The following is a 13,515-nucleotide window of genomic DNA, read 5'->3' as shown; positions in this document are numbered from 1 at the left end:
CAGCCCAGGGAGGTAATTTAAAGCTGGGTGTCCAGCCCTAGCACAAGCCTGTCCTGGGAGCAGAACCTGTACCCAACCTGTGCCAACCTGAGCAAGCTGCTCCAGTGGAAAGGGAGGCCCTGGCAGAGCAGCGGTGGCTGCCCCAGCCCTGGCAGTGCCCAAGGCCAGGCTGGATGGGGCTGGGAGCAGCCTGGGATAGTGGAAGGTGTCCTTGCTCATGGCAGGGGGTGAGACTGGATGAGCTTTGAGGTCCCTTCCAACCCAAACTCTTCCATGATTCCGAGGAGCAGAATCTGTTTCTTTGCGAGGTGATGTGGAAGGTGCATCCTCCCTCCCGTCCTTGGTGCTGGAGATGCAGAGTAGCTGTAATTCAGTGCATGTCTCTGACAGAGGCACCTCTGCAGCACCACCCAGCCTCATGCAGGCTCACCACCCACGTCTGCTGGGATATTGCAGTTCTCCTGTGAAGGAATAAACTCTGACATAAAAAATATATATAAAAAAAAAGAAATTTAAAACCCCACAGTCTTCCTCATTCTTACCTGTTCATGCTAAACCTGGAGAGGTCCGTGGTTTCTGCCTGTGGGACTTTGCGTTTCTTTTCCAGTTTTTCCCACATCGTGAGAACAACACAAATGTGTTCACTGTGAATGGGTGTCCCCCAGCCACTGTAGTTTGAGGGAAAGGTGAAGGTGGTTAAGTGAGGAGGAAAAACACAAGGGCTCAGGGTTGCACAACCAAACTGGGACTATTGTCAAGGCAGCAGGGCACTTCACATAGAAATTTTCATTTTTCTATGGTACTGAACTGTTTCTGCATAGACACAGAAAATCTGTGAGTTATCCCTTCCAGCCACTTTGGTATCTCAAAGCTGCATTCCATGCCAGGAGAACTGCAATATCCCACCTTGGTTATTCTGCAGTGGTGTTGCTGCCCAGCAAACAGCTCTGTGCCTGCCCACCAGATATTGTTGTGGGTCTTTCTAGTACTGAAGAGAGCCAGAAATGGGGTGGAAGGCAAATTATAGTGCTAGACATCAATACCAGCTGTAAGTGCTTAAAGGGGCATCTTGGCACTGAGGAATGGATTTTGTTGTTACTGAGGGTGGAAGCTGCTTGGTACTCTGCAAGGTGAGGCATGTGCATTTTTGCAGAGCTGGACTGGTAGGTCCTGCTAACACTCCTTATAGAGAAAAAAAGAAAAAAACTGTTTGAAACAAAGTGTTTCAGTTTGATTTCTTAATCTGATAAAGCTCTGTTTGTAAAAGGAATCAAATAATTTTATATCAACATCATTTTTCATTAAGCTTATTCAGATAAGTTCAATTGCACCATGTATGTCACCACCTTCATCACTGACAAGACCAAAGCAGGAATATTCCAGCCTTCCATGAATTGCCCAGGAGAATGCTAGAATTGCTACCTTCCTGCAGCTTTCAGACACTGGCCTATCAATTTTCTTTGGTTTAGCAAACCCATCAGTTATTGAAACACAAATTCCTTTGGAATTATTTGCCGCACTTCAGGTATTTTAACACCCAATTTTATTTTTATAAATTTTTATATCCACAGGATGTGTTTTCCACCATATAACAAGATGCCCCCAGAGTAAAGTGATTTGAGACAAGAAAGAAAACCCCCATTATACAGTAGTTTGCCATAAAAATTCTGGAGGACAGTGAATGTCAAATGGAAATGTAATTTTGCTAGTGCAGCTTTTACAATAGGACACATGAGGCCTATGAGGCATTTCTGTTCTCCATGAGCCTTGTGTTGGTGTGAAAAAGTTGAATACAGGTAACCTACAGATGTAACAGTCTTCAAGACACCCTGCTGTTACGTATCAAGTGTTGCCTCACTGAAAAATTATTAAAAATTATTGCAGTGGACCAGTCATACAGCAAACAAGATATGTGTCAAAATCAGCTTTCTCTTGCTGAGTGAACAGCAGGAATGTTCAGGAGGCTGGTGCTGATCTGTGAATGGCATCCCAGGCAGTGTCTCCCCTCCTTCTGCTGAAGCCCAATGGTTCACAGCAGCCATCCAGCTGGGAGGGTGTGATCCAAGGCTTTGCTGGTGTTCCCTGATCACTGTGGCACAGAGGGATGGGGGGCATGCCCCACTCCTCTCTCAAGCAGGCATTCACCCCAAGGCAGGCTCAGCCCTTGTGTTGGTCATCCCTCAACTCACCCATTCCTCCTGGCCGTGCCAGCACGCATACTGCATGGGATATCAGGCACTTTTTTGGGTGAGATCCACAGAGAAATCTCTGCCTTTCATTTGGTGGGAGTGAACAGGTCTGTGTGCAGCCCCCTGACGGGGTCTCTGGTTTCGAGATGACCCCAAGGTGTTAGAAAGTCTCTTTTTCCCAGTCCCAAGAGTGAAAAAGAAGATGGGATTGCCTGGCTCTCCTTCTCAAGGTTGTTTATTTGCTCTTATTTAATACATTGTCTTTGTGACCTGCTGAGATCTGTCCAGCACATTGGTTCATGGCACACTGAATGCCTTTGGGGTCGTGTTATCTTTTTATACTAAAAACTACGTGTACATTACTTGCAATAATTTTCCAATACCTATCGCTTATGTTAGACAGTCTGTCTGTACTCTAAACCAATTCAGAGCTGTCACCATCATAGCTGAGGATGGAGGACAAGAAGAAGGAGAAGGACAGGACATGCCCAGATTCCTCCATCTTGCCTCCTGAACCCTCATTCTAAAACCCCCAAAATTCTACATTTTCACCTGGTGATAAATTGACCATCTTTCTACTCAAACTCTCGTGGCTTGTAAATCTTCACACAAAGTTGGTAATTGGTAAATCGAAGGCACAGGTGTTTTTGACTCTGTGCCAGGGTCTCTCATCCTCCAGGGCAGCCAGAGGGATGTCCTGGGCTCTGACAGCCCCCAGTCTGGAGCCCAGCAGAGGGAAGGGCACACAGGGCTGAGCCACGCAGCCTTGCTGCGTTTCCTCTTCAATCCCACATGTGCCCAACAGCGATTTCCCGAAGCCAGGGTGGAAAGCAAAACTGAAAGCCTAAACAAATGCATATGGCATTCAGAGCCCAGGACACTCCTGCCAATTTCTGCAACTGATACGCACTCAAAATATTTACTTAGGAATTCTTAATTAAGTCAACCATTTGGTAGTGGTGTTCGGTTTCAGATGTGTCGCAATGTCACCACAAAATACCTCGGTGGCTCCTGCTAACAAAGAATACTCTGTGTGGATTTTTTTTCTTTTTTTTTTTTTGTCAGAGGTGGTGGGGTAAGTTTTCTGTACAGTGTGCCAAAAAGCTGCACAACTCCTCTGCTGTTAATGGGGTTCGTGTGGCTAAATGCCTTCATTCCTTGCTGAAAACAAACCCCCTGCCCAAGAGCAGTTTCAGGTGAATGTCAGAAAGCGGAGCTGGGGTGGGATCACAGTGACCCTACAATTGTCTACCCAAGGTCTTGCAGCAGGGCTGGTTTGGTGGGAAGTGTGTGCTGGGCTGTTGTGCAGTCAGGAATGCAAGTGAGGGATGGTGCTGGAGGAGAAGAAGTTCTTGACACCAGTCCTGAGCTCCAATAAAATGTAATTTGCCCAGGGAGCACAGACTGGCAGAGAATTTTTAAGGCAACTTTTTAGTTTTTTTAACCAAAAGGTTAAAATCAACTTGATTGTTTCACCTATATGCAATGTGTTGTTGGTTTAATCTCTTATTTTACATCTTTTGTCGTGTATTTGTCAGAATAGCATATTAAGCTCCTAGAAGAAATCTCAGTACTCACCTGTGCCTGTGCAGGAGCTTGGGGACAACTCCTAAGATTGGTCAGTTACTGCTCTTCATCTATAAATAGACAGTTCTCTTTTATAATTTTATCAAAATTCAGATTCTTTTAACAATAATAAAATTTAAATTTTTTTCCTCTCATGTGCTTGTACAGCTGTCCATTATAAAGATTTACTTTATATATTTTCCACTCATGCAAAGACTGTAAACTGCAGTTCACATGATGATGATCTTCTTATATGTAAAATTAATCAGAAGTTGCAAGGACATGATAATATTTGAAATGAATGATATTACTCGTGCTCAAGTTAGGTGAATGCTCGCTTTTGCAAACATAAAATGGAGACTCCAGCAAGCCAGCCAGGAATGAGGAGTACATTTCTCTTCCAACAAGCAGTTCTTGAAACTCAAGTGGCCTTAGTGCTTAATTTCTGAAGCATTTCAAAGACGTTTACTTTTATGACTGGCTTAGAATATCTAATAATTTCCATTTCACTTTGTGAAAAGGGGAGCTGGAGTTGCTTAGGTGCTACAGAGGAGATACAACTGTAACAGGAAATACATTTGGAAAGAGAAATTTCTCTTTTTGTGACAGGATTCATCTGTCTTTGCACCAGTAAGCCAGCAGTATTTCAGAAAATAGGCTGAAACTTTTGTCCCACCGCCCTGTTTTTCTGCTTGCTGTGACACAGTTGTAGTTATTTTCTCAAATGATAAAACCCCTGATGTTTCAGAATTCTTATGCAGAAACCAAGCCTTCCAAAATCGTGTTCATCAGGTGTAATTTGATGGAAGTTTGAACTGCAAGGTCCAATCCAAGCCCAGATCTGATGGGTTTTTCTGTTTATTTCTGTGTGGGTTTTCTGTTTGTTTTTGTTGGGTTGTTTGGGTTTTTCCTGTGTTTTTTTTTTTTGGGGGGGGGGGGGGGGGGGATTGTTGTTGTTCTTTTAAATTTGGGCATAATTCTGTTTATAGATATTGCTCAATTTCAGTGCTGCTGTTTCTCTTGCATTAATGGCATAGGCATGAAGAAATGTCAAAGCTCTCCATATGCCAGGCCCTGGTGCTGATTCCTTAGGAAATGTGCCATTATTCCACTCACTCTGTTTGTCTGGATAAGGCATGTGGATGGTGTTTAATGGAACAGCCCATGTGGGTGACCCAGCAGAACACTCTGAGCTGTGTGGAGACTGTTGTGGTGCAGGATGGTTGCAATTACTGTAAACTGCATCAGAAATCTTAACAAAATGCCACGCTCAGGAGTTTCTGGTGATAAGGATCAAGGCAATTTGCGCCACAGAGAAAGATTAGATGAAAGAGGATGCCAAAATGTGGCATGGAGGATCTGCCTTTTGACAGCTATAAATTGAATAAAAGTAATTTAGCCTTCAACCTGCCAAGGGGCAGGAGCTCATCACAACCCTCCCGAATGTGTGATGGATGCACAAACTGAGGGACGCCACAAGAAATGGAGGAGAGGAAGCTTGAAATGCTGTTGGGTGCATTTCTTTAATAAAAATAAAGCTTTCCAAAACCTCAGTTTCATGATTCAGCATTTCTTTTGGCAGTGTAACAATTTAAAAGTAGGCTAAACAAGTCTGAGGGAGTATGTTGGTAAGTTCAGGCCAGAGAGGGGGAAGTTTCTGGAAGTAATAGAAAAACCAAGACCCCTTCCACCCCCAATAATTGTAGTTTAATTGTTATAATACATTTCACAAGCACACAATAATTATAATTATAATAACATAATACCCTCACAATACCTTCTGAAGCAGGTATGACTGTGCTTATTTTCTGGATGAATAAACTGACCCACTGTATTAAAATATTTTGACCAAAGCCTGCTCCAAAAAACAATGGGAGCCCAAAGAATATATTCTTTAACCTAATTATGAGACAGCAGGGACATGTATGAAGGAAGCAACTTAACTGAAAATTATATGTTTAGATGCTGTGGCCAATTCTTGCTTTCCTTTGTTTTGAAAGTCGTAAGGATTTTGCTGCTCAACTTGAGAATAGTTAGTGGAAACTGTGGAAACCCAGCAGTTCAAAAAATATTGTCAGGAAGTTATGGCACAGTTTTATACATTTTTTAATTTTTAAAAAAGTATTTCTATAACATACAAATAATTTTTAGGTGTAAGTTTTGCTAGTAAGTTGGTGGCATGGCCTCAGTAACTTGGTGACCATCAGGCAGCTACAAGACCAGAACTGGGTGTCTTGTGCATGTGCCAAGCATCAGATGGAATTTTGAATGCCTTGTGCATGTCTCTTTCTTAGGAGACAACCACGGATTTGCTCAGGGCTAGATTTTCCTGGAAGGGTCAGTGTCTGAAGCAGCAGTGGAAATGGGATTCCAGGTGGGAAGGTCTTGCAGGAAGCCTGGGCACCTGGTCTGTCCCAGGGAAATGGGCAAAGCCAGGTGGAGGGGATGGGGCAAGAACGGGGCACAGCATTTTAGTATCCTCAAAGAGTCTATGATTCTGAATTTGACACATCATTTGTTAAGGTAAAATGCTTTCCTTTGTATTTTAATGAATATTTTCAGAATGTCCATCCTACTTTGTGTGGAAAGTGGATGAAGTCAGAGAGAGAAAAGCTCCATGACCTTTCAAAGAAAATAACACTTTTACTTCTCAATATTGAAAAGTGTGTGATTAAAAAAAAAAAAGTACTGATACTTTCCTCTGTGATTTTCATTAGCTTTTGAAGCCATAACATAAAGGTCATAAGCCACTGTAAAGCGAATCTTGTCCTTGTATCAAACATAATACTTTTTTAAGATTATCGCATCTCTTGGAAAGTCCCAATTTAAAGACATAATTATTTAAATTTATTATTTTTTTTAATTTTTAAGAGGAGAAATACTTTTTGCCAGGAAAAAACCCCTTAGCTCAAAACCTGCATGAATCTCAGGGACTCTCTTACTCCAGTTGGTGCTCCAGCTTTGTTGCTCAGCATCCAGAGGAACACAAATTAAAGCTGCAGATCTGAGCACTCCTGCTCCAACACTGGGAGTGGTCAGACTGAAACTACTTTTTGTTCTTACTTCTGTTTAATAGGCAGAACAACAAGGCATGCACCTGCTGGGTGATCCCTTATTTCTGTATCCACAACCCCCCTGCGCTGCCATAAACAAAAACCCACCAGTGGTGAATTTCTCATGGACTGTTAACTTTGGAAAAAGTGCAAAAATACCTACTAAAGGCAGAGTGGATCATCATGGAATATCCATTCCACAGGAATAGCAGTATTTCACCCTCCTTGCTCTGGCTTTACTGTATCCTATTGAAATGATAAAATTAAACACTGATTTAATTGAAATGCAGCATTTATGTAACTTTGCAGTTACCTTGTGATGAAGTTGACAAATTCTTTTATAATTAGCCTTTAATTTTAGTCAGCATTTCCCCAAGGGAGCATTTCCAGTGGGAAATTTTTAACACTAAGATGAAAGGCCTGGGCTGGTGTTCAAGGTGGGAAGCAGGATCATGGGCAGTCTGTCTGTCTGTCCAGAGCCAGCTGAAGCATCTCCATGGGCCTGGAGGGTACTCAGTGACCAGAGGCATCACTGAACATCTACCCATCTTGTCCTATTTTGTTCAAGATATTACCATTTAAAAAGTAGGCTGTAAATATGTTGAAAAATGAGCCTGTGAAGATGTTGAAAAGTGAGCTGGAAAATGAAAAATAAATGTTCTCAAGTGAAAACATATGGCAGGTGCAAGTTATATGCAAACTTCCTAATGAATTCTGAAAATATACTTTAAGAATGAGAGGTGCAAATGTTTCTAGCCTGGATGGCACATATTAAGGACAACTTCTATGCGCTCCATTATGTTTGCCAGATCTAAAAGCACAGTTGTGCTGGAGAACTTCATTAATCATTCAATAACCTGAGCGTAATAATGGGCAAGAGAGTTGGTAGGGTCAAGTAATTTTCTAAATTGTGCTTAACTTTTTCAAATGAGGGGTGAATGAACTGGCTGCAGTAACTAAAACACTAATTCTGAAACTGAATTCAAAGTAATTTCAGAGATTTGTGGATGATCGCTTATCACTATATTTCGATTTTAAATAAGTCTGTCTTTCCACATCTCACAAGCTGATGTCTGGAAACAAAAGCGCCAAAATTAAATTTCTTTGTTTCTTCTGGCACAAACCAGACCAGGAATTACTGCAAGATTTCCAGGCTGCTATACCAGACTGTGCCAAGTTGGCATAATTATAGGAACTCAACCTCCGACCCTTCCCCTTTTGCACAGCGCCCTGCCAGCCACACAGCAGCTCCTGCTCACCTCAATTTGGTTATAACGTGTCTTTCTGCTTTTCTCTTCAGAGCTTTGTCATCCGTGGTGGCTTTAGGAGCTAACATAATCTGCAACAAAATCCCAGGCCTGGCCCCTCGGCAGCGCGCCATCTGCCAGAGCCGCCCTGATGCCATCATTGTGATCGGCGAAGGGGCACAGATGGGAATCAATGAGTGCCAGTACCAGTTCCGCTACGGGAGGTGGAACTGCTCTGCTCTGGGAGAGAAAACGGTCTTTGGACAAGAGCTTCGAGTAGGTAAGGGTGTCTCTGTCCCTGCAGTGCTGTGGGGATCTGTTTGGGATGGTTTGCTCTTACCTTTCCTGCAAACGTTCATAACTTGGAGTTCAACAGGACAATTGTGTGTTTCCACTCAGTGAAAAGTCACTGGCAAGAGACATGGAGTCTCCAGTGGTCTGTAGATGGAGTCACTCATATCTGTGCAAATTTAGGCCCAGCAATGGCCTCAGTGCCTGCAGAGCCATCCGAGGTCACAGCCCATGAAAATGTTACACGTTGTTGTGATACCTGTGGTGAATATTATGGCCAATCAAAAATTCACAAAAAGCAGCTAAGAAAAATCCCACTGGATGGATAATTTCAAACCGAAGACTGGGAAAGGGTGGGGGACAACACAAACAACAGTGATTCTTGCTCTCTTTGTACTGGAAACAGGTAAAATTGTCAGTCCCCTCTTGATCCCGTGTTTCAGCTGCAGGCCTGAAAAAACATGGGAATTGAGTATGAAAGATATCTAAGTCATGGAGGAGCAGTTGGCATCTCATCATACATGCTGAAGGGGTGTCAGCCAGTAAATTATTCTTTGTTCAGACTTCCCAGAAGTTTAAGTAATGGGAGAGTCCCAAATAGTTGATGGAAGTACTGTGCGTGCAACACAGGCCTTCCAATATATGGCAATGATACATTTTAGTGTTGCTATCATACTGCAAAGAAAATACTGCAAGTGATTTGAAGCAGGAAACATAGTCAAAGAAAATAATACATGGCCTTGGCCTGGCAAGCTGCTAGCTGGCAGAAGTTAGATCAATACCTTTTCATTTACCCTATGTCTGGTATTATTTCACAGGGGAGATTATGTAAATTTTTTTCCAGCACTGAGGTCACTATTTTCCTCATCACCCAGCTGGGTATCCTTAACATATTCCTGACCTTTCCTCTCTCCCCCAAGGGCTGTCCACTCTCCTGTCTGCTGTTCTGGGTTGGGATAACATATTGTGCTGTGTGGCTCTCTCAAGGGCACTCAAAGTCATACCATCCAGCTTCTCAGTGGGGTTGTAGCCTATACTTCTTGTATCCCATTTTTCTTTGGGTGATACCTCTTACATTCAATGGTTTGGGTGAGTCTTGTGCTTCCAATACAGCTGAGTGTGGTCAGACATAAGATCTCATTAATACTGTATGAAAAAAGGCATAACATTTAGTTTCATCTGTGCAAGGAGGTGTTGACTCACATGGTGATGCTTAGTGGTGGTCAAAGTGTCAGGGTTTTTGTCTGACACCCTTGTGAAATGAATGCCAAAAACTGAAGTAAGTTTGGGTCAACAAAGGAATGGAATATTTTTTGAAAGAACATCCAAATCTGAGAGTCTGGCTGAGGTCTGGTTGTGTTAAGGACACAGTGGTTCATCTGCAAAGTGTTGTAAGGGAATAAATCCATTGGCATTGGGCTATTGACTTAAATTTGCAGAGGGTCTGTCATATTTTGTGAGCTTTACATTACATTCTCAAGGCATCATATTCAGCGATTAACCTAACTTTTGACTTCTACCTTCAAATTTAAATGAGCCAGAAAGAAAAATCTAGTGACTTGTCTTGACTGTTAGAAGCATGGTCTGGTCCTCCTTGGCTGGTATTATGTTTGTTTAATTTTGGTTGGTAACCAGAATTACCTTGCTGTCAGAAAATGTGCATCTGCCAAGCATTCTGTGCTTCTTCATGCTCTGTTTTCATCTGCCAAAGCTTGCAGGCACGCCCTGACCTTAGATAAGTGAGTTGTCTTACCTTCTGTGAGATCCCTTATGGCCTGAGAAGGGCCACTCTGGAGGGTTGTACAAGGATGGGTGTCATCTCAAAGCTTTCCAGTGAAAAGGCTTCCACCACTTCTGCTCTCCTCTTCAAGCTGAGGATCTTGTGCTGCCTCACCATCTTCATCACTGTGTTTGTGGGTAGCAACCCTCTTCACCAGAGACTCCTTTCATCCTCCAAGACTTTGCAAATGAGGGCACTTCAAATGCCTAAAGAGGATAAGCTGTAGTTGTGCTTTCAGTCTCAATGTTTCTATGCAATGTAAGAGCTACAAGGAACAGAAATTTTTTGTCATTAGGATGGACCAGCTATCAGGCTGGTCAGACTATACAAAGTTGGAAAAAACGAGGGTTTTCTTGAGCCACCGTTCAAGCCATATTTACCAAAATATTTACCAGATTCTTGCCCTGTTCACTGAACCTGGGTGGTTCCTTGCAAGTCTGAAATGACTGAAGTGGAATTTGGTGGGTTCTTTTATGGGTTAACCCAAATGCAGATGAAACTTGGCAGTTGCAGCTGAGTTCTGCTCTGACATTTGTTGGGTGTGAAACCACACAGACTCTAAGAGTTGCAGAAGGTTTACATGACCCCTTCCAGCCGAGCCAGATGAGCTCCATGCAGGTCTGTAAAGGAACCTATAATTCACAAGTCTTTATTTCTTTTATTACTGGGGTAGCACCCAGAGATTATGAGGTCATTACCTAGGAAAAGGATAGGGTTTAGGAAGCAGTGTTATTACACTAGCAAGGGGGGAAAAGGTAAAAAATGGACAAAGAATTAAAAAACCCAACTACTTAAAAGTACAAATATTCACATGTGTAACAAAACATGTGTCTGACGCAGAAACACTAAACCAGCCATTTGGTTCTTCCTGAACACACTGGAGAAAGGACTAAAACTAAAAAAGACAGGCACGTTTTTCACTTCACCCCAAAGGAAAGCTTTGTCCCAGAACCCCCTGGGGGAGATGAACACTGAAGGTGAGTTATTCAGGTCTCAGGTCGGGAGGGAAAGTAATCAGTGATAACATATTAATCATTCTCTTGCTGCATGGGAAGGAGAGGACCTGCTCTTTAGCTACTGACCAAGCCTCTACCACCACACTGACAAGCATGGAGTTATGGTTATTCTAACTTGTATTTTGGTGCAACACTCCCCCTTCAAAAATCAAAGCCAACACTCAGACTCATCTAACATGAGGTTTCTCCAACAGATGTACATCTCTTTCTACCATCACCTCTTGGGTGCCTTTATGTTCTAACCATGCATGTCTTCCACCCACCACCAAGCCAGAAGACCTGACACAGGGACACATGTCCCCCCTGGTGATTTCCAGGGATCCTGCTGTGCCAGGAGAAGCTCTCAGTGTATTAGCTAAGCTCTAACATGGATCAGTGAGGAGTTATTTATTCACAGAGGTACTTCAGTGAATGAGGGCTGCACCACCAATACAGTACATGGAATCTATATTAAAAACAATTTAAATAGTCCAGGGGATGGAACAACAGTTGCAGAAATCATGGGGCATTCATGTTGATGTGAAAGATTTATAGCAGCCAGACATAAAAGTGACAGAGAAATTTAAATTACTAGCATGAACAAAGGCTGTAGCATGGGATGAATTTGCCAAGCATTGTGTATGCATAGCTTATTTTGATATATTTATAGCTGGGAACTCTTCCATAGTCATGCCATCCCCAAAGAAAGTCAGTCCTGCTCTTACTTTATTCATGCTGTCCTTGTACATTTTTGTATTTGTCACTTTCTTATGCTGACAGTGGATTATTGTGGCTAATTATTTGTGCATTGACCCTTTCCACTGGAATGCTTTAAACTGAAGTGCTTGTGAACAGGCAGCTCTTACCAGTGCTAAATCCAGGGCAAAACTGAGCTGTTCTGGTGTTTTGGAAAATATATCTGTCAAGATATCTAAAGTGATCTGTACCCGTCTCCTTTCTGAAACTCATGATGTGGAAAACGAGCATGATTTAGCAATATTTGGTTGTGTCACTGGTGCAGTGGTTTGGAAAATCATTATATTGGACACCTGACAGGGAAATATTAACAAGTAGACCAAACCTAAGGGAGTTCTGAAGTTGATTTTGTTGTTTGTTTTTTGTTGTTGTTGTTAGGATTTTTTTTTTTTAGTTATATGTTTTACCCTTTGTTTTGATCTGTAGTTTTCTGGTGTGTTGAAAGGAGGCATCTGAAGGGAAGTTACAGCTCTGCTTGCCAGGGGAGGTTTAGGAGAAGAACATCTTGAGTAGTTTCCTGTCTCTTCCCATTAATTTAACTTTTGATCCACTCTCCAGGCAGAAAGGGGGAGGGATGGGAGAAAGAAAAACCCCACAGTTTAAGCAACCAACAAAATCTGTGCATGGATTTTATTAACTCCCAGGTGAAGGAGACTTTTGGCAAACACAATCAGAACATAAAGTTCAATTTCACAGCTCTCTACAAGCATGCACTTGTACATATGCACACATAAACCGGGAAAAGGATGGATAATTCCAAACAGAACACTGGGAAAGGCAGGGGGACATCTTCTGAAGGAGAGATACTCATAAACAACAGAGATTCCTGCTCTCTTTGTGCTGGAAACAGATAACATTGTCAGTCCCCTCTTGATACCATGCTTCAGCTGCAGGCCTGGAAAACCATGGGAATTGGGCATGGAGGATATCTGAGTGATGGAGTCATGGAGGAGCAGTTGGCATCTTATCATACATGCTGAGGGGGTGTCAGCCAGTTAATTATTCTTTGTTCAGGCCATATATAGGCTAAATTAAATTTGGAATCCACATATGAATCCAGTAATTTTTATTCTGGGCTACGATGATGGTTTAACCGAGATGCCAAATGTTCATAAAAACTTCCTACCAAAAATGGGAGGAGTAGGGAGGCTCATTATTCTCCAAAAATGGATATTTGGGTCCAAGCAGATGGATTAATCTAGCACAGTAGTGTCTAGTGTGGTATGAGTTGGCCAACTTGGGAAGCTTGGCTTTCAGTGTGAGCAGAAAACTTGGGACACATGAAGACAGGCGGCATTCTTAGGAATGCTTTACAACCATAGCTGTGCTTTAATGCTATCAGCAAGTCAATAAAGGGAGCCATAAATGAATCCAGACAGCTTGCTAAAGTAAGTACATTGCTAGCTCATTTTTTGCCTTTATTTTCTCCTGCCATTTCTTTCTCTGCTACTTTATATTCTCATTTTCAATTTTTTAAAATCGATTTATGTTGTTTGTTATATGTTTGTTAAGGCTTAGTAATATTCATATATCAGGTTGACTGTATGTTTATTATTCTAACATCTGCGTATTTATTACGGGAAAATCTATCTTTATGAACTTGCACTATATCCAATAAAAACAATATGGGGGAAAAAG

At 42.2% G+C, this 13,515-nt stretch overlaps 1 protein-coding gene across 2 annotated transcripts in view; it reads left to right on the top strand.

Moving 5' to 3' along the window:
* Positions 1–13,515, top strand: part of WNT7B (Wnt family member 7B) — an 89,366-nt gene that overhangs the window by 41,806 nt on the left and 34,045 nt on the right. For both annotated transcript variants that reach the window (XM_058805152.1, XM_058805151.1), the window contains exon 2: positions 8,109–8,335. In XM_058805152.1, the coding sequence (XP_058661135.1) occupies positions 8,109–8,335 (227 nt within the window). The remainder of the gene's footprint in view (positions 1–8,108; positions 8,336–13,515) is intronic.

Source organism: Ammospiza caudacuta, chromosome 5, assembly GCF_027887145.1.
Source record: "Ammospiza caudacuta isolate bAmmCau1 chromosome 5, bAmmCau1.pri, whole genome shotgun sequence".
Lineage (NCBI taxonomy): Eukaryota > Metazoa > Chordata > Aves > Passeriformes > Passerellidae > Ammospiza > Ammospiza caudacuta.
Note: the sequence above shows the minus strand (reverse complement) of the source record. Positions and strands in the feature narration are given on the sequence as shown.